This window comes from Ochotona princeps, chromosome 10 (assembly GCF_030435755.1).
Source record: "Ochotona princeps isolate mOchPri1 chromosome 10, mOchPri1.hap1, whole genome shotgun sequence".
NCBI classification, from domain to species: Eukaryota; Metazoa; Chordata; class Mammalia; order Lagomorpha; family Ochotonidae; genus Ochotona; species Ochotona princeps.
The window spans coordinates 50,708,183-50,729,332 of NC_080841.1; the positions used below are offsets into that span (position 1 = coordinate 50,708,183).

The 21,150-nt window shown below is 40.6% G+C and overlaps 1 protein-coding gene across 2 annotated transcripts in view; it reads right to left on the reverse strand.

Annotated features, from left to right (window-relative positions):
• Window positions 1–4,980: 4,980 nt before the first annotated feature.
• ADSS2 (adenylosuccinate synthase 2) overlaps window positions 4,981–21,150 on the reverse strand; it is a 38,479-nt gene continuing 22,309 nt past the window's right edge. The window contains exons 5-14 of one of the 2 annotated variants that reach the window (XM_058669428.1): window positions 17,138–17,204; window positions 16,764–16,871; window positions 15,720–15,801; window positions 14,291–14,417; window positions 12,695–12,849; window positions 11,915–12,039; window positions 10,661–10,758; window positions 7,262–7,411; window positions 6,023–6,105; window positions 4,981–5,991 (exon numbers count right to left, since the gene is read on the reverse strand). In XM_058669428.1, coding sequence (XP_058525411.1) covers window positions 6,053–6,105; window positions 7,262–7,411; window positions 10,661–10,758; window positions 11,915–12,039; window positions 12,695–12,849; window positions 14,291–14,417; window positions 15,720–15,801; window positions 16,764–16,871; window positions 17,138–17,204 — 965 coding nt within the window. In that variant the 3' untranslated portion in view covers window positions 4,981–5,991; window positions 6,023–6,052. Of the gene's footprint in view, window positions 6,106–7,261; window positions 7,412–10,660; window positions 10,759–11,914; window positions 12,040–12,694; window positions 12,850–14,290; window positions 14,418–15,719; window positions 15,802–16,763; window positions 16,872–17,137; window positions 17,205–21,150 lie in introns of both variants that reach the window. The other variant, XM_004578495.3, reaches the window with a different exon arrangement.

Genomic DNA, 21,150 nt, shown 5'->3' on the forward strand with positions numbered 1-21,150 from the left:
TTTGTGGCTATGCATGAAAGTCCCTCCTTGAGGGATCTTTAGAACTTCGTTCAAGGGATTCAGGTTCGACAAACTGGCTCAAGGCTGGAACTGACTGAGGGGGTCAGGGCTATCTGTTTTTATGATCCAAGTTGGGCTTTTGTTTCACTTGATCTACATCTATATGGGCCAAGCAAGAATCAGGGAGACATCCTATCTATTTCATTCCTAGAAACATGATTAACCAGCCAGTGCTGCAAGTCTTTGCGAGTCAAGACTATTTTGATTGCTATTGTAACCCCATCACCAATTCTGTTCACACTTAGCAGGTGGAGTGCCACCATCTGGCCCCAGCCACGCCAGGTCTCCAATTATTCCCATTGCATTTATGTTTTCTGGTTGAGTGGCGGTGGTTGCCCATCTAAGTTCGGGTCTAGCAAGAAGAACCACCAGGGGGCTGGCTCTTCAAGGATCCTGTTGCTTCTCTCACAGTTATCCATCGAAGGATCAGTGAAAGGTGTCTCCTGAACCCTCAGTGTGCAGCAGATTTCAAATGACCAGATCCTCTTGTAACACCCTTACTTAAGCAACATTAAATGCAGAAACTCCTCTTTGTGAGCCCCTATCAACAAGTTATTCAGATCCAACTTTCAATTTTCCTTCCACCACTATGCCACACTTACATCCATTTCTATATACGTTCTTATGTTCTCCAGATTTCTGACTGTAGAAATTAGAAAACTTAAGACCAGCATAGTGACACAGCGTACTAATCCTCCACCTGTAGTGCCAGCATGCCATGTGGGCATCAGTGAAAGTCCCACAGCTCCACTTTGATCCAGCTCCCTGCTAATGGTCTGAGGAAGCAGCAGAGGATGGTCCAAGGCCTTGGGGCCCTGCATCCAAGTGGAAGCCCCAGGAGAAGCTCCTCACTCCCAGCTCTTCAAGCCAGCCCAGCTCTGGCCGTTGCAGACATCTGGGAAGTGAACCAGCAATGGAAGATCTCTCTTTGAAACTCTTTCAATTAAATAAGTTTTAAAAAAAAACACCTCAAGTAGCTTTTTTGCAGTGTACTTTACCTCTTTATAAGTCACACAACACCACATTAGCTAGCACATGAGTCTAGTGTTACTTCTAGAAGCAAAGAAGAGTGGCCAGGATGAGTGCTAAGAGCAATCAGCAGGTGTGCTCGCACAATAACTGTATCAGAGAAGCTGTTACCATCTTCTCAGGCAATGTTAGGTCAACGACCTCAGAGAGAGGTGGATAAACAGATAATAAGTGGGGGTGTGAAGAGTGCCTACCAACAGAGGTGGAGACACCACAACCTCTTGGTGGTAGGAAAACCAGTGGCAAGTCACTAAATTAAGGAGCTCAGGGCTGGCATGGTGGCACATTAGGCTAATCCTCCAGTCTGTGAAGTGGGCATCCCATACGGATGCCAGTTCGTGTCCCAGCCACCGTGTCTGATGCAGCTCCCTGCTTAGGCCTGGCTCAAGTCCTTTATCTCCCTGCAGTCTTATGAGAGCCTAGAAGATCCTGGCTCCCAGCTTCAGATGAGCTTAGTTTTGGCCATTTGGGGGAAGCAAACCAAAAGATGGAAGATCTTTATCTTGCCTCTCTTTGTAAAAACAAACAAATTCTGCCTTTCAAATAAAATTGTTTGCAAAAATTAAGGTGCTCATGTCCTCAACTTTATCAGGATCTTCTATACATTTCCATTGGAAATTTACAGAATTTCATTTTTTCCTAATTAATGCCCTCACTTTAACAGCAGATGCCTTGCACAGCTGGGAATGTTACATGCCTTATAATTTAGCCATCACCAGCAATTCAGAACAGTTGAACTATCAAAACCGTTTGAGCAGTACCCTCAGAGCATGCCCCATATCGGTGACCTGGGATGGGTGGGAGGCTGGGTGGGGCTTCTCCCTTTGTTTCTCCCCTGGCCCCAGATACAGGGGAAAAATGATATCAGTGTGGAAACAATTGTCTTACCCACTTTCCTGTAGTCCTTGACCCTTTGTACCCTAAGCAACTAAGTAAGATTACTAAAAAAAAAAAATGGTTCTGAAATATTTTAGAAACATCTACCATGTTGTAAAAGGGCATATGCTATCTTCATTGCATTTGTGTCTTGTCTTAAATTTGAAGAACCCAAATGAAAAAAAAAATACCTTTATTGAAATTCATGTGGGCCCGGCGGCGTGGCCTAGTGGCTAAAGTCCTCGCCTTGAATGCACCGGGATCCCATATGGGCGCCGGTTCTAATCCCGGCAGCTCCACTTCCCATCCAGCTCCCTGCTTGTGGCCTGGGAAAGCAGTCGAGGACGGCCCAATGCATTGGGACCCTGCACCCGCGTGGGAGACCCGGAAGAGGTTCTAGGTTCCTGGCTTTGGATCGGCACAGCACCGGCCGTTGCACTCACTTGGGAAGATCTTCCTCCTCTCTGTATATATGACTTTGTAATAAAAAATAAATAAATCTTTAAAAAAAAAGAAATTCATTTGTACACTTAATCAATAAATAGATGGTTACTGCTATATATATATATACACACACACACACACACACACACACTGATTCACTCCCCAAATGCACACGCTAGCTGGGGCTGGGCCATGCTGAAGCCATGAGCTCCAGTCCCCATTGGGGTCTCTCATGTAGGTCACAGGAACCAGTTACCAGCCGCCTTTCAGGATGTGCATTACCAGGAAGCTGGAAGTGGCAGCGCAATCAATAGTCCAACACAGGAAGTCAATATGGAAGGTTTCCCAAGCAGTGTCTATGCTACACCACTTGTAAATAAAAAAATAAATAAATAAACAATTATAAAATCAGTATTGCCCTACTCCAGAGCCAGAGAGAGAGAGACAAGGACAAAACAGAAGTATTAAATGCTCGGTCAGGTTTGGGGCCAAAGTGAGGCTCTGGGCTTGCAGTCTAGTCTCCCATGAGTGGCAGAAACCTTAGCACTCGAGTCATCCCTGCTGCTTCCCAGAGCCTAGACTGTCGAGAAGCTAGAAGCAGGAGCTAGAGTGAGGAACTGAACCCAGGACTCTAATATGGATTATGGGAGTCCAAACCACCAGGCCAAACAGCCATTCCTGATTTTTTTTTTAATGTAACCTTTTCCCATGGAAGATGCTATTTTTAGATACCTCTGAAGATGTCACACATGCTTTTATTTCCAAAACGTCTATTTTCCCTTTTTATTATTTTTTCCAGTAACAATGCCACATTTTTTTTATTATAGTGGCTTTATTTTAACATCTGGTGAGGAAAACATTTATTTCCTTTTGAAAAACACCTTGGAAACTTATCATTCTCTCTTACCTATATTAATCACCTAACAGAAAACAGATGGATAACATGAGCCCTTTCTCCACACAATCACCTTGCCCTGCCTTTCAGTTTCCTTCTGAGTTTTGAAATTCGGAGACATGGTTTTTGTTTTAGTGATTTTTCTGTATTATTTTAGCTTGCAATCTTCTATTAATCTACTGCCAATCTCATCAACCTCATCAGTGCCTAACTCACTCTGTTCAGGGACTCTAACTTGCTAAAGTCTTCTTAGCCTCTGCCCTGCCATTATATTCCTGCCTGACTAACTCATTCACTTGGCCTGTTAAAACATCATTTCCACTAAAGCCTTCTTAGATCCTTTCCATGCATAGATTCTCATTGGCTATACCCTGAACTTTCCCACAGTGGCACACAATATCATTTATAAGATATATTTAGGAGCCCACATTGTGGTGCAGGAAGTTAAGCCAATGCCTGCAACACCAGCATCCCATATAAGAGCACCAACTCAAGTTTTAGCTGTTTTGCTCCCATTACAACTCCTCATTACTGTATCTAGAAAAACAGCACAAGATAGCTCAGGTGCTTGGGTCCCTGTCACCCACTTGGGAGACGGAGATGGAATGTGAGGCTCCTGGGCCCAGTCTGGCCCAGTCCCAGCTATAGTGGTTATTTGGGTAGTGAACAGACAGATGGAAGATCTCCTTCTGTCTCTCCTTCTCTGTCAATAACTCCGCCTTTCAAATAAACAAATATAATCTTAAAAAAAATAATATGTTTTACAAGCTGTATCCACTAAAGAAGACTGCATATTTCCTTCACTGTCACCACTGTATACTCAGGATTTAACAGAGTCTGATACATGCCAAATACTGTTCTGATTACACTATATACATGCATTAAAACACATTGTTTCCTACAAGTATATATCATCAGCATTTGTTAATTTAAAAAGTACAAAACTTGAGCCTGGTACAATGACTCAGTGGCTAAATCCTTACCTTGCATGCACCAGGATCTCATGTGGGCACCAGATCATGGCCCACCTGCTCCACTTCACATCCAGTTCCCTGCTTGTGGCCTTAGAGAGCAGTAGAGGATGGTCCAAAGCCTTGGGACTCTGCACCCAGGTGGGAGACCTGGAAGAAGTTCCTGGCTCCTGGCTCTGGATAGGCTTAGCTCTGGCCATTGTGGCCATTTTGGGAATGAAACAGCAGACAGAAGATCTTTCTCGTTGTTTCTCCTCTCTGTATATCTGACTTTTCAATAAAAAAATATAAATCTTTAAAAAAATTACAAAGCTTGAAAAATAAACACTGCTATTATCTGAAGAACAGACCATTGCTTAACCATTAGCTGGCTCACTTGGAAAGACAAAGTATTACCCAAACTGGCTGAAAATGAATGTCTATACTATCAATGAGACCTTTTTGAAAAACAAATAGAGCATTCCTACTTGGAAAAGAAAATGGTTCTTTTTATTTGCCTTTGGACCCTTACTAATAATGTTTCAATAATGCAATGGCTATAGCCAACATAAGAATGTGGACTTTAAAACATAAAAGTGATTTAGATCCTTTCAAAAATTATATTTTTGACTCTTCCTCACCTAACTTTATATCCTACAGAGAGCTAAAGCTCTTGCTATATAAACTATTACCTCTCTTATTGGAACAAAACACAACACACAAATATGCTAGAAATATTTGGTTTTTTTTAATTACCTATTGATGGTATAATAAAATAACTGGCACCTAATTTAAACATTTAAAGTAACTCATTGAAAGATAATGTAATAACACAGTATGTTAAGTAAGCCTAATTGTCAAAAATAACATCCCTCTTTTTTTTAAGAAAGAAGAGAAGGCATGATCAAAATTTGGGTTCATTTGGACACTTACAGACGATTTTGTAAGCATACTGACAGGCACAATGCTGAAAAATCACTCTATCAGATTTAGAAATAATCATATGACAAAAAGAGAAAGATACACACTTCTGAGCTAATATCTGAAATTAAAAAAAATATATCCACCAATTATCACAACAAATCTTTTAATGACTAATCCTATTTAACATTAAGGTTGTTTGAAGGAAAGTCTTTCCCCTTTGGACAATTCATTAGATGTTCAAAGTATTAAATAACTTACGGAGAGAAATAAGTTCTGCGTCTGTACAAATTAAAGGACCCAAGAATATCACTCCCTCCCTCCCCACCAAAGCTCAACTTTGCAATGGTCTTAGCAGAAAATAAACAGTTCACAATTTAAACAGAATTCATAGCATTACAAAAGTCTAAAGAACCCCTATCTTTTCATCATTTTTTTTCACCAGCAAAGTTTACAATGACAAAATTGAATGATCAGAATGTAAAAATACTTGTGCAAAACTGCATTAATTGTTCTTACCATCTAATAGAGGCGGAACCCAATAACACATAATGACAATAATGAGGAAACACTACACTGAAAGTAACTCTATTTTCAATTTCAAACAACATGGATTATACTATATCACTGAACAGTAAAAGAAAACATGGCACCATGAGCAGCAGGAGCAAAGATGATTCGGCAATTATGCCAGCCAAGGAAAGCTGACACTGGAATAAGCCAAAGTATATATCCACAACAGCCATCCAGCTTAGAAGACTGGGAACCACTGTAGGGTTTAAAACTCACTTCAATGTCTTTAATATGCAGCTAATAAAGAAATATTAAAGTCTTTTCCTTCCCTCTTAAGGAGTGTTTCTTGTGTTGCTGATAATCCTTAAAAGAGCTGAATCATCGACTCTCTGGATTTTCCCACACCAATCCATTTAACTGGGGAAAGAAAGAGGGAGAATAAAATTAGCATTAACTTGTTAATAATATTCAATCTCTGGGAGTAAGACATTGGTAGTTCCCAGCTCTTCTCAGCACCACTGTTTCATGTTTTCTAAGGAGGGTTTTTGTTGTTTGTTAGCAGAGTATGTCTATTTCTAAAGGGGAAATAAGGTCAAGATCCTATATAGGTATGCTTGCCTCACTGTCTTAATTTAACAATAAAATATTGTCTAAAACCAGCAGAGACCTACAGAGGCTTTGGTCAAGTTCTTGATTAACAGAGAACATAAGCTTATCTTTGATAAACGGATGATGGAAGACACTGAAGCACTACCATGATGTTTATCTCAAAATTTTTCTAATTATCTAAACCAGATGGTTTTAGGATTATTTGCTGAATTACTAGGTTCAATGATGTGCTGCTAAGATGAGCCTTTACACTCACCAGTTTTCATATTTCATGAAAAGTTGACAATGAGCAGTAAGCAGATACGCATACTAAATCTCTAACACTAAGCTGGAAGGGGCACTAGCTATTCAAAAAATTAATCATGTTTGAAACAAACCACAATAAAAAATCAGAATAAGTACATAATAGATATTATATGGCTAATACTTCCCACTTTCATGGTCTCAAATTTTCATCAACATAAATAAAAGGATAAAAGGACAAGGCAATCTGTTTAAAGAAACTGGATAAAGTGGTAATTTCATGAGCCTAACTCCCTCATGTACATGCATGTTTTAAAATAAATAAGCTTCACACTTTTATTCTTTAATAGGAAATCATCTGTGCTGATTATTTCCTGATGTTTGTTCAAGAAAACCCCCAGCCCTTATGGATATTTTAGCCCAGAGTAAACAATATGAGTCAAAACAAAAAACCTGTAGTAAACTATCCTTGGTGGTGGCGAAGAGACAAAAAACACTTGTTGCTAGGAGAGCAAAAGGACTAAGAATAAATCAGAGAATTAAAGACAGGATCGAAAAGGACGAACACTGACCTATTATCCTTTAAGTATTACACATTATTCCAAGGCATAAAATAACTATTTTCATGATAAACCATGGATACTATGAAAGTAGCATTTGAATATAGACAGGTAAATTTAAAAGCTAAGTGTTCATAAAGTATTCTTTGCTGCTTATTTACCTGGAATTTGGAGCTCATCTTCAATAAATCGGACATAATTTTGTGCATTAACAGGCAGTTCTTTAAATGTCCTTGCATTTGATATGTCTGTGTTCCATCCTGGAAGAGTCTTATATTGAACTTCAACTTTATTTAAGACTTCTTGGTTTGCTAAAAGTTAAAACAGGATAGTTGTTCATGGTACATGCTGTATACAGTTAAAGGACTTTGTACATCACAAGTTAGGAATCTCTTCTCAAGATTCTAGGAAAGCCTGGTGCAATGGCTCGATTAGCTAATCTTTCTCCTGCAAGTGCTGGGATCCCATATGAGTACCAGTTTGTGTCCTGGTTGTTTCACTTCCTGTCCAACTCCCTGCTTGTGGCTGGGAAAGGCAGCAGAGAATGGCTCAGAGCCTAAGGTCCCTGTCATCTGCGTGGGAGACCCAGGAGCTCCTGGCTTCTGGCTCTGGATAGGCTCAGCTCTGACTACTTGGGAAGTGAACCAGTGGATGGAAGATTGTTCTTTCTGTATCTGTTTCTCTTTGTAAATCTTTACAATAAAAATAAATACACTTTTAAATAAGAGCCAGAGGTATTTAGGAATTTAGAATATTTCAGATTTTAGAAAAGTAAAATAGTATGTATACCATTTGGAGCAGTATTAAGCATTTTCTTCAGCAACACAGGATTATTCACGTAAGTGGTTAAATGTGATCTACTTCTGACATCACCTCAAGTCAGTCTAATATCACCTTAGTCAGATGTTACTGAAACATGAGTTTTGGTACCAAACTTAACATCTTCAATACTGCCAATTAGGGGTTATTGATCTGCAAGATGACAGCAACTTCACAGAAAGAATGCTTCTGTGACTGCTCTCTGGAGAAACTGATTGTTTTGATGAAATTTCTTCATTATTTCACTGAATCTTTTTCCTACAGTTTCTAACACAAACCGAAAGTGTACTATGAATAACTGCACAGTTCCTTCGGCTACAGCTAGCCTAGGCAAGGCTATAGGACACTGTCCAGGCTTCCTTCCTGGAGACTGAAAGCTGTGTAGAGATCAGGTATTGCCTGCTAACCCTTCACACAGGCCGGCCAGGACTCCCCCGCCACAGAGGGCAGTCCACATCCAGCGACTTGTCTATGTGGCAATATAGAGACCCTGGCTGCTTACTTTAATTTGGGACATCTTTGAAGGACTGTTCAAGCTCCAGAGCTCTGCAGATGAGCTATTGGCTTTCAAGCAGCTATAACTCCTCCCTCAGCCTAATTCTGCTGCTCACACTCCCTCCCAAGAGTTTGTGCTCACAGCACTTGTAAATCAACTAACTCTATCTAAATAGAGTGTTTCCAAGATAACTCTATAGCAGAAAGGAGGAGGACCAGACTTGAGACTCCACTACACAGAGCAGAGCTCCACAGAATGCTGAATTGCCATAGCCAGCAAGTCGACCAGGACAAGGCCAAAGTCCTGAGACTTCAGACGAGACATCGGAGCTGACAGTAGTCAAAAACTCTAACTCTCCAGACTTGCCAAATTCCCTGGGGCTAAGGATGTCTCACGAACTCTTATTAAAGACTAAGGCTGTCCCTCGTTGGAAGATGATGGGAAGAGCTCTGCCTCGCAAGGTAGCACGTGGCATTCTCAGATCTACCTTTACCTTCCCTCCTGATTAACACTAGCGTCACATCCCCGCCAAACATGTCAGGCTCAGTGAGGCTTCCACATCCAGCCATGACGAAACACAGTTTCAACCACATTCTCCAAGTATGTGACAGCACCTTCCTAGCAGTACAAACCTGCAGTTCCTGAGAGAAACAAAAATCCTAAGCAAGTCCTGTAACCCCTCCACTTTCTGCTTAAAGATAGTTTCTTGACCAGCTCCACTGAGCCGAAGAAGCAGTTATCAGAATTCACTAGAACCAGAAAGGTTCTGGTATTAGAGAAGAGGGAGCTATAGATAAAGGAGCCACCAAAACTCCATGTGATGCCGCCACAGTGACAATCTAACTGAACCTGAGAAGAGTGGGCTGAGAAGCCTGCCAGGCAGCAGTGGGCAGGACAAACACCCTGGAGGTCAGGCCGTGCTGGTGGGCAGGCAGTGGAGGAGCGCTGGTCTCCCAGCACTGCTGCCCAGGGGGAGAACCCATTTTTTCCCCTGTGCTTGCTTTCTGGGCATCCATGTGGGACACCGGAAAAAACTGCTCCTCAAGAATAAAACCACACCCTTGAGTGAAACCTACTACAGATGCCCCCATAATGAAGCCTAAAAGCAAGCTCTGCCAAGATCCACAGAGGAGTCTGACTTAGAAGGCTGACTCATGGCTGGTTTCAAAGAGGCTTGGGAATAGCTTACATAATTACACGAACAAGGCATAAAACCAGGCTACACAGGTTCAAAATAATCAGTCATTAACTCAACTGTTCCCTAAAACAAGAATCAGAGAAAAATAACAGAATCCAAGGTTCTGCAACATATAATCCACAGTGCTCAATATTCAAACAATAGTCTTCAGGCAGAGAAACAGTGATCCACAATTCAGAAAAATAGTAAGTGGGATGGTACAGAATTTGGACAAGCACAAAAAAACACCAAAATGTGCTTTGGTCAGTAATGTGACTTTCACATGAATAAATCTTTAAAAAAATGTACGCATGGATTTCAGTTACTTTGCATTGATATCTTTTTCACATATGTTAAAAGGGTTTTAAAATAACCACACACTTATTTTTCTAAGAGTTTAACAGCTTAGAAAACTTCCACAGACTGGTCATCACCAGAAAGCCATAACCCTATTAGCCTACTAAAGTTCATTAAACTAGTCAATATTCTCTTATATGACATAGTTCCAATCTTCATGATCAAACTAAAATTAAGAATTTTTTTCTGGGGGCATTTAGAGAACTGTCTGTGTAACTAAAGAGGTTACCTAACTGAAGATAGGCCTTAACTTCAAGAAGCAGCTTTTTCTCTACACACCCATTTCATAGAATGGAGGTTAGCAGGACAGGCTGGGTTCATGTATCAAGAGCCAGCTTACTACCACACAAACAGGGAGCTTGCTTCTTCCACTATTACTCCTAAGAACAGGAAGCACATCTCTGTGGGAGACACTCTCATATCAGTGAAGGTAAGACTTGGCAGCACCATGGAGGAGTCAGGGTGCCATGTTTCTGCTTTCCTATTTCAAGTTTTTGTACATGCTAATTGTGACCCAGCACCCAAATGAATGGAAGCCATGAAGTCAATGGTAACATCGTACATATTTGCACTACTCACAAAGATTGTGTCAAGCCTGCTGTAATATCATCAAGGATACAGAGAAGCTTTACAAACATTGCTCTGGAACATTCCCATATTTGTTATTTCTCAGTAATCTTAATACTCTAGATACAGACTATAAAAGAGTACCTGGGAAATGAGGTATGATTTCACCATCTAATTTATAAGCAACTCCAACTTTGATTTCTGTAAACATGTCCAAAATATCCAACTTGGTCAGTGCCAACCTGATTTTAGAAGAAAAGGCAAGGTTAAGACAGCAAGTTAATCTAAATTGATGGTAAATGAAAATGCATGCATTTTAGAAGTTAGAAGTTTCAAAGCAGTTCTGAAAACTGGTTAGAATTCTAATTTAAGGCATGCCACATATAAAACACTACAAGCGACTGAGTTACTTTCTAGCAGTTATCATCACTGATGGATCCAAGCACTCTTGCTCAGCTTTCCTGTTTGCCGGAGGGCTGTCTGGAGGTAAGCATACACTCATTGCTCCACAGGGATGAGCACAGACACAAGTGCTTTTATATACACACATGCTGCCAGCCCTCGGCCCTTCACGCTGGATGCCATCACCTCTACTCTGGTCACAAAGTGTCAAAGAAGGGTGAGGAAACCACATCAAGGAGCTCTGGCTGTTACATCAAAATTTCTCAGTAGACTGATGGGAAAACAGGTTTTTAGGGGAAAATCTGTGGAAATTAGATAAAATACTAGTTTGGGATTCTCATTTGCAATTTTTTAAACTTCTCTGTCCTGTTATTTGCTAAAAGTTCAGGCAAATTAATGCAGATCTGAACAAATTTACTTACATATGTATATATATGTGCAAATAATCAAACCTTTATTGATGTTTTCAGTGAGCTGGGCAGTATGTTATAAAACTCCTACTACATCTGCCACATAATTTTCAAAATACCTGTCGAGATTTTAAAACTGAAACATACAGAGGAAGATCTCATCACCCAGGTGTACAGGCATAACACACTAATCGGAGATTCAAGTCCAGGAAGTCATATTCTAACTAGATGCACTAAATCAGGATGTGTTAGTTTTCCCCGGAACCACACATTGTACTTATCCTATTTTCTTGGCCACATCCCCACTCATCAGCTTGCCTGCTCACCTCACCTATTTTGCTTCCCTGAAGAATCAAACACAAGACTATCATGACAATTTTTATCACCCTTGAATATCCAAGATAATCTGGGGTCCCCACTCTTTGCATTCCATACCCATATGCATCTTGGTTCACTTCGCCCATCTTTGGAGGCTTAAGAGTGCAACATTACTATTAGAGCACTTCCTCATGTTTACACTCCCCAAAATTGTATGTGTCATGAACTATCCCATAACTTCCTGAAATAAATGTTCCTGAATACTCACGCCGTGAATCCATTGATCATATGTGCATATTTGAGTAAAACCAGATCCAACCAGCCACATCTTCTTTTCCTTCCAGTAGTTACACCAAACTCTCTACCTCGTGTTTGTAGTAATTCTCCAATCTCCTACAGTACAAAAAACAGAACTTAAGTATTAGAATATCATTGCTACAGATCTAGTGGGATTATGCTGGGTATAAGGCAAAGGTTCTTAGGGATAAACAGCTTTCAGGAAATAGAACTACAGATGACAGATTTTTTTCTGAGGAAAGCATCATTTAGGATAAATTCACTTTTACTTCCATTTTTAATCATTTTTTTGAGCCAACAGTTATGATTTATTTTATTTTGAATGCAGAGTTACAGAAGGAAGAGACAAAAAGAGAGAGAGAGAGAGAGGGCTATCTTCTGCCCACTGAATCACTCCCCAAATGGCAAGAATGGCCACAGCTGAGCCCATCCCAAACCAGGCACCAGGAGTCTCCTCTGTGTCTCCCACCGGGTTACAGGAGCCCAAGGACTTGAGCCATTCTCTGCTGCCTTTCTGGGTCATAAGCAAGGAGCTGGATTGAATGTGGAGGAAATGGGACATGAACTTTTGCCCATGTGAGATTCAGCCTATTGCACCAGGGTGCCAGCCTCCAACCCAACGGTTTTAATAACATAGGTAACTTGGTAAAGTGAAAGGCGTAAGAACAATAATTTTTCCAAGAAATAAAAGGGACACATGAATTTTTATTTTAATACTTTTTGAATTAGATTTACTGAGAAATAGGCTTACATTGTCTTGCTCTGTAGGAAATGCACCAATACCAACTCTAGTTGTATAAGCTTTCACAACTCCATAGACTTCCCCAACATTTTGAGGAGGCATACCCAAGCCTGTACAAACACCTCCAACGGTACAGTTTGAAGAGGTTACAAAAGGGTAAGTCCCTGCAAATAGAAACAAACATTAAAATACCCACACATACATTTTACAATAGAATTACCATTATAATTATGCATGAGTATATTCTAATCTTTCAACAGATGTGAACATAATTATAACTCCTTTCCGAGTCACAAGGTTGAATTCATGACTCTTTTTGTCTGTAATGAGATAAAACCATAGGTGGCTTAGAGCTTTAACTCAAGTGCTCACACAGGAGAGGTTCACAGGGCACACAGTGACTGGCCAACAACCTCCCTTTAGTTGGTTTAAAACAAATGTGACTTCCTGGTGTGAACATTTAAGGGGCAGCTGCAACTGCAAGCAAAAGCACTTCCCCATTTCGGCTTTGGTAACTTCTATCCAGGGATGAACCCCAGAATCACACATGCTAACAACGTATTATTTTCTGTTCCCAGATTCGTTTTACACAGCTATTTGCCATGCTATTACACAAGCTTTTTCCCCCCAAATTTCTTTCATGCCAAAGCCATATTACACCATCAAAATTACATAGAAATATGCTCTTTAAGATTGGCTTATTGGCGTCAAAAGCCAGTGAAAGCTGAGGACAATGAGACTAACCACAGAAACCACATTTACACAAAACAGCCAGCAAGCCATGAGGCTAGTTAGGAAAAGTCAAACATTAACCTTGGGACACATGAAGACCACGAAAAATCTCTGCATCCATCCAGAAGTTAATTAGTATAAACAGATTTCACTGCATGTCTAATAAGCAAGCATTAAATAAATACCATTCATAAAAAGATTGAATTAACTAATTTATCTTCTCTGGATCTTACAGTTCCCAGGAAATGAGTTCAGGAATTGAAACAGGGACCAGACAATGAAAACCACAATTTATAGGACTCCAAATTCACTGAATCCAAATAATGATTTAAATTTGGGGCCAGTGTGACGGCTCAATTGGCCAATCCTCACCTTGCAAGCACCAGCATCCTATAAAGATACCAGCTGCTCCACTTCCCATCCTGCTCCCCTCTTGTGGCCTGGGAAAGCAGTAGAGAATGGCCCAAAGCCTTGGCACCCTGAACCCATGTGGGAGACCAGGAAAAAACTCCAGGCTCCCAGCTTCGGATCAGCTCAGCTCCAGCCATTATAACCATTTGGGGAGTGAACTAGTGGATGAAAGATCTTTCTCTTTGTCTCTCCTTCTTCTATAAAAGTTACTTTCCAATAAAACTAATCTTAAAGAAAATAATAATGACTTAAGTTTTCAAATGAACTAAGAAAGCTTAAAACATATACTGTGCCTTCCACAATATTCCTTTCAAGATTGGCATAAGATGCCAAACTTCCATCATTCTTGCAGACACCTGCTTAAAAGCATGAGTTTAAAGCTCCATGATGCTACTATTAATTATTCATACTTTAAGTACTTTGAGCTCAGTTAAGCTCCCTGTGAAATAAAATGCCACTTACCAAAATCAATATCTAACAGTGCTGCGTTTGCACCTTCTACCAAAATTTTCTTTGGTGGTCCATGTAGGGCTTCATATAGGAAATAAACTCCATCTCTTACCATTGGTTTAATTCTTTCCATATAACCCTACACACAGAGACAAAACATTTCCATGTAAACTAATACGCTAGTATAGAACCAGGAAAAGTACAAATGATCCAATAATGATAGAGAAAACTGGCAAATGGCAGTTGAAAAGAGCTTGGACATGATGCTCATTCAAAGGCACAGCCAGGCTCAGTGCTGCTCCTTGAGGCTATTTCCCAGGACAAGAAAACTACCTGCTCAGGAAAAATTTAGAGAAACAAGGAAATTCAATGATCCTCTTAGAACTTCCCTGCATATTATGAATCCAACTGGGTATAATACACTCAATGATGAATGCACATACCCTTGGCTCTACTCTCCAATTCCTTGCTTATGCCCATCATGGTCCCTTTCCTGTACCTGAAATGATTATCCTTCATCACTTAAGTCCTGGTTCAACATACATCATTTCTAAGACTTTCTACCCAGTTCTATTTATTATTCTTCATATACTTTATAGTTGCATGAAACATCTACGAGATGAAACTGAAAAGCCACATTCATATTTTAGCAACTATTTGCTTCCAAGTTGCAAATAATAAATTAAAAATTCTCAGTGTGTAACAGAATGAAAAGAGTGGCAATCTATTCCAAGCAATAACCAATGCACTGAAATATACAAATCTAACATTTCCAGGGTTCCTTGGAGATCAGCGTTTTGGGAACTTCATGAGTAAACAGACCTGATACCTGCAGTCATTCTAGAGTGTCCCAAGAGGTTTGCAGATTCCTATTCAGTGCTGGGAATGATGCTGAGAATGAACTTACAGATGGGAAGGAGTTATGACCAGACATGTGGGAAACAACTCCAAATTCACCAAAGACTAAGGGGAAATGGAAAGGTATTGAGACTCAATTATTAACTAATCTGGAACCTTCGATACCTAACTGTTGGTCAATCATATTATTAACAGTAAATTTAAAAAGTGACCCCGTGGTCTATCATTCCTAAATGAGCTGGTTAGCTTTAAAAGTAATCACTTCTAACTCATCTCTTTGCTAATCTATTTTTCAACTGCTATGAGTGATTATTTGTTAATGCAAATCTAGTTTTCTGCTCAATATTAGTCAGTAGCTTTCTAAATAAAAACCAGCTAAATTACATATATGGTCCCTACTTGGATTAGATATCACATCTTCTCTCTTCTTCCCACCCAGCATTTTGTCGAAGCCCAATGTGTGAAGTCACTCAAGCATACTACATCAGGGACAAATAATTTTCTTGACCAGTTCCTAGATACAGCATGAATAAATAAAAGAACTAGAGGTCAATTAGGTAACAAACTATTAAAAAAAAATTACCTTGAGTTTTTGCAGTTCACCCTCAATGTCAATTTCCAGTGTGGGGTATATAGATTTGTACTGGTTAGCCAGAACTTTAAACCTAAGAAGTTAAGATAAATAATATATTAACTCTCTCTCTAGAAAATATTTCAGATATTATCATTCAACTCACAAAATTTTTGCAGATGACAGATGGTCTTAAGAGCACATAAGCGCTGAAACTGAAGCTACCTTTCGAGAAGTAAAATTTACTAAAGGAGATCAACCTCATGAATAAACAAATGACAGCATTCATTATTTTTAACTGAAACATGAGAACATCAAAATTAAGGTGCTGTGTGCACAAGAGGGAGGTGGGATACAATGACTGAAATGTATAAACACAGAGGATTGAAATCACAGTTAACTGTATTTTGTAAAAAACAAAAGCGGGATGATCTACAGAATACTTATAAAAGAGACAAAAGCAGAAGATAGCAATTTGCCTCTAATATTTTTCAATGAAGAATGCAAATATAAATTGCTTCTTAAAAAGTGTCATACAGCACTTCATTACAGCTTTGATGTGTCTTTTTATCACACACAGCCACTCCCTATCACTGAGTCATTTTATAGCTTTCTGATGATTATTAGATTTGTCTTGGAGATTTTTCTACAGAGTGGGTGTCAATGTGGTATTATTAGTTTCCCAGGTGAGCTTTAGACACAGGACCTGGGAAGCTAGGTATTTCTGGGTGAAAAGGCATACTATAGCCTTGGACTTGAAAATCCAAGATTTATGACTCCAGAACATGACAGCCACCAAACTACTATAAGCCCCCTGCAAACCACCCCATACTTCATTCCTAAACTATAATGATGATTTTGTATTCTAAGCTAACATTATAATTTCATCATGTTATCTGTCATGAAATTACTCATAAATTAAGAACCAAACAGAATGTCGTAAAAGCTAACCATTGTTACTTAACTAGACAGAATATGACTTAATCATTTTACACTCTGGGTTTTAAATTTCTTAAAAATCCATTCATTCATTTGATTTTGAAACATGACAGTTACCTCTCAGAGAAGCCATCAAAGTCAGAAACAAGATCACACATCCTAAGTCCACTCCGAGCTGCTTTAGAAGAGTAAACTGGGCCAATGCCCTTTTTTGTCGTTCCCAAACTTTAAAACAATTCAAACAAAGCTTTGGATTAGATTAGAAAAACAAGTTTTATGATCAGATCACCACCGAAAAATACAATCACATACAGCTATTTTCTGTTTAACACTATATTCTTCAATCCCTTTCATAATCCTATCAATTTTCTTTTATGTCTAAGAGGAGTATTTTAACACTTATTTTTCTTAAACTTCAGAGTTGGAATTTAAGCATTAGAATACAGAAATGCTTAAAAAGTACGTGCACGCACGCGCACACACACACATACTTTTTTCCTGCTTGTTCTTGTCTCTGTTGTTCCTGAATACCATCAGCTGCTTGATGAAAATCAAACACTGAAAGGAAATAAAACCACAGTTGTCAAAACAACAGCAATAAACAAGAGCAAAACTATCTAGAATTACTGTTCTCAATGTTTTTAAATGGTTTTCATTTGATACAGCAAGACAGAGATAGAAAGAAGAGAATCTCCCATCTGCTGGGTCACTCCCCAAATGGCCACAATGGCCAAGGTTGGCCCAGGTGCAGCCCACATGTGTAGCAGCGGCCCACAAACTTTGGCCACCCTCACTGCCCTCCCAGAGCAGAGCTGCAACGTCTTCAGTTAGAGCCCTGATATGGGATGCTGGTGTTGTACATGGCTGCTTAGGTCACTGTGCCTTAGCCCTTGCACTTCAAATTACACAAGATAAGCTGATCTGAAGCCAGGAACCAGAAGTTTTTCTAAGACTCCTATGCAGATGCAGGGTCTCAAGGTTTTGGGCCATCCTGGAATGTTTTTCCAGGCCACAAGTAGGAGGCTGGATGGAAAGTGGAGCAGCCGGGATATGAACCAGCATCCATACGAGATCCTGACACATGCAAGGCAAGGATTTCAGCCACCAGGCTACCGCGCCAGGCCCATCCCTCAACTTTCTTATGGCCAATATTTATCTCCCCTTTCCTAAGCAACCACAACAGCTCAACCTCTACTTTCTCAGTTCTAGTATACTGCCCTAAATTCTCTTGGCTTTGGATCAGCTCAGTTCAGCCACTGCAGTCATTTGGGGAGTGAACGAGTGAAGTGCATGGAAGATCTTTCTCCATTTCTTCTTCTCTCTGCAAATCTACCTTTCCAATAAAAATAATTAAAACTTAGTGGCCTGGGAAAAGTATTAGAAGATGGCCCAAGTGTTTGGATGCCTGCCACCCCCATGGAGATCAAGATGATGCTCCTGGCATCAGCCAGACTATCCCTGGCTGTTGTGGTCACTTGGAGTGAGCTATTGGTCCAAGCAATCTTTCCCTCTCTCCTGCCCCTCCCTCTATCTCTGTAACTCTGACTTTCAAATAAATAAACACATCTTTAAAAACAACGAAAGGCTATTAAGAGAGTAATTTTGAAACTATCCCAAAAGTTTACATAGCTTTATTTATAAAAGATATTATCTTGATTCCAGAAAAGTGAAGTCACACTGTTATCTCCCTCTCCCTTATCAGTGTCACACTCCCATCAGCCTTCCTAATGTGCTTAACTGTCTACTTTTAAAGTAGCCAGTTATCTTCCAAATACATAAAAGGTCATCACTCCCCTCATCCTTAAACATCAATGGCTTAAAATGCTCTATGCTCACTCCTATGCTCATAGCAGCACAATCAGTAATTGCAAAAACATGGAAACAACCAAAATGCCCATCAACAGAGGATTGGATAAGAAAGCTATGGTTCATCTACTCCATGGAATACTACTCAGCTATTAAAAAAAACAAAATGCAGTTCTTTGTGGCCAAATGCGCCAAACTGGAAACCATAATGCTAAGGGAAATGAGCCAATCACAAAAGGTTAAATACCACATGTTTGCCTTAATTTAAGATGATATGATGTTATGTATAACATGTTATGTTTTGAATGTTATATGTTGTGTATAAACTAAATTGAAGTATAGGTGAGGTGGTCACAGAAGGTGGCTGGGAACTCGTATTTACTTTCAACATGTTGGTTACTCATTACTATGTCAATTAATTCCATAATGATGTAAATTTTTGCTGATGGTATGATGGAGCTTTCAATTGACTGGGATAATACTCTGCTAGCTCTGTCTTCAGACCAGAGAGGGTATACCTAAGAAGACGTTGAACTTGACTGGACAATAAGATGCTGGACTCTATGTTTGGTGTATGCTTGCAATGGGGGAATCTCAACTGAACTTGAGCTGTGGTTATGCAACAAGGTGGAGGAATCCACCATGGTGGGAGGGTTTGGGCAGGGGTGGGAGAACCCAAGTATCTATGTAACTGTGTCACATAATACAATGTAATTAATGAAGTTAAATAATAATAAAAAAAAAAAAAATGCTCTACAGAAAGACCTACTCATACTTACTCATACTAGGAGGTCTCCTTGTTTGCACTTTGACCTGAATCCATGTCTTACCATCCACTCTGACCTCCAAAAATGGTGTGTGCTTATCTTGTAAAATGGTGCCCACTTCTATTCTCGCCCACACAGTTGACTCTCTCGTTCCAATTCTCTTCTTGGCATGCTGGTTAACCTACTACACCAATAAGTTCTCAAATATTCACTGACTGAATAAATAGGCAGTTTATAGAAGAGACAGGTTTCCAAGATTAAAAAAAAAATCTGAAGCAGCTTTATGGAAATGTAACTTACATGACATAAAAACACTGCTTTTTGGGCCCGGCGGCGTGGCCTAGCAGCTAAAAGTCCTCACCTTGAAAGCCCTGGGATTCCCATATGGGTGCCGGTTCTAATCCCGGCAGTTCCACTTCCCATCCAGCTCCCTGCTTGTGGCCTGGGAAAGCAGTTGAGGACGGCCCAAAGCTTTGGGACCCTGCACCCGCGTGGGAGACCGGGAAGAGGTTCCTGGTTCCCGGCATCGGATTGGTGTGTACCGGCCCGTTGCGGCTCACTTGGGGAGTGAATCATCGGACGGAAGATCTTCCTCTCTGTCTCTCCTCCTCTCTGTATATCCGGCTTTCCAATAATAATAAAATCTTAAAAAAAAAAAAAAAAACCACACCTGGATAATTAAATGGACAAATGTGTAGTGTGCATACACACCTTGCTGTTACTATACAGTGTATTTAAACCTTTACTTATTTCTACAATGTGGATTCTAGACTTTGTCCAACAGGTAACTATCATGTGATATAGGGATTGGTTTATTATCACATTTCTATTTTGTTACCCAGCCAACAGCTTTTATTACTCCAAGCAAGCCAGGCTTGGTTGACTGTCCCTGCTGGTGGAAACATAAAGCAGAATGGGTGAGGGCTGGTTGGGCTTTGCCGCAGCATCAGATAGCAGATGCTGGCACTGGCGGCTGGTCTGTCAGGTTGAACTACAGAACCACCTGGAAAGTGCATGATCTGGGAGTGGGAGTGGTCTAGGACGGAAATGGTGGGCACCTCCCTCTTGGGTTACCACTCCCACTGGAGAGCATGAAGACCAAGACTGGGGCAGGGGTGGCTGGACGGAATGGCGCCCACCAGCATGTGTGTGGGCTGGATAGTGCAGCTGGCTGGGTTGAACTAGGCTTCAATGCCCATTGACATGTATGAGTTGAATGGGCTGTGGGACAGACTGGACTAGTCTGCTTCACATACTTCAAGCACCGGAACCAGGGTAGAGGGCAGGCCTGGTGGGGGTTATTGTGGATCGCTCCGACAAGGCTGTAGCTCCCACTGGTTTATGTGAAGACTGAGTGTGCGCTGGGCAGAACCAGGCTGGACTGCAACACCCACTGGTTCCAGTGGAGGATAGAGCTGGAAATAGAATCGTCCCAGCAATTGCAACCACCAGCTGATTGGGGCGATGAACTGTGCCGGGTCCTGTACTTGCAAGTACACACAGAATCTGGTCTGGGATCACCTCGGACAAAGTTTCTTTGGGATCTCCCCAATCGAACTGCCAGACTCAGAACCCTAACCATGAAGAGAAGTGCAGGTTCCATGGTCTGCTATGGAGTGCAAGCGCCAGAGCCAAGCCTCCTCAGAGGCTGAGAGAGAGCAGTGGAGAGCATAACCAGATGCACGTGGAGGATATGGCAGTCTATCGGAACCTACAGAGGATACCTGGCACCACAACAGAGGACAGAACAAGCCAATCAACTATGCCAGCCATATGTTGGCAGTGAAAAACTGGGCTAACGGAGACTCTAAGACGGACTATGTCAATCAGTGGATTCTGCAGCGACTTCATCATGCTTGGAATGGCAAAATAGGCAGCAGTTCATAACTGTTGAACTGTTAGGACCACTTGAGCAGGACCCTCGGAGCGTG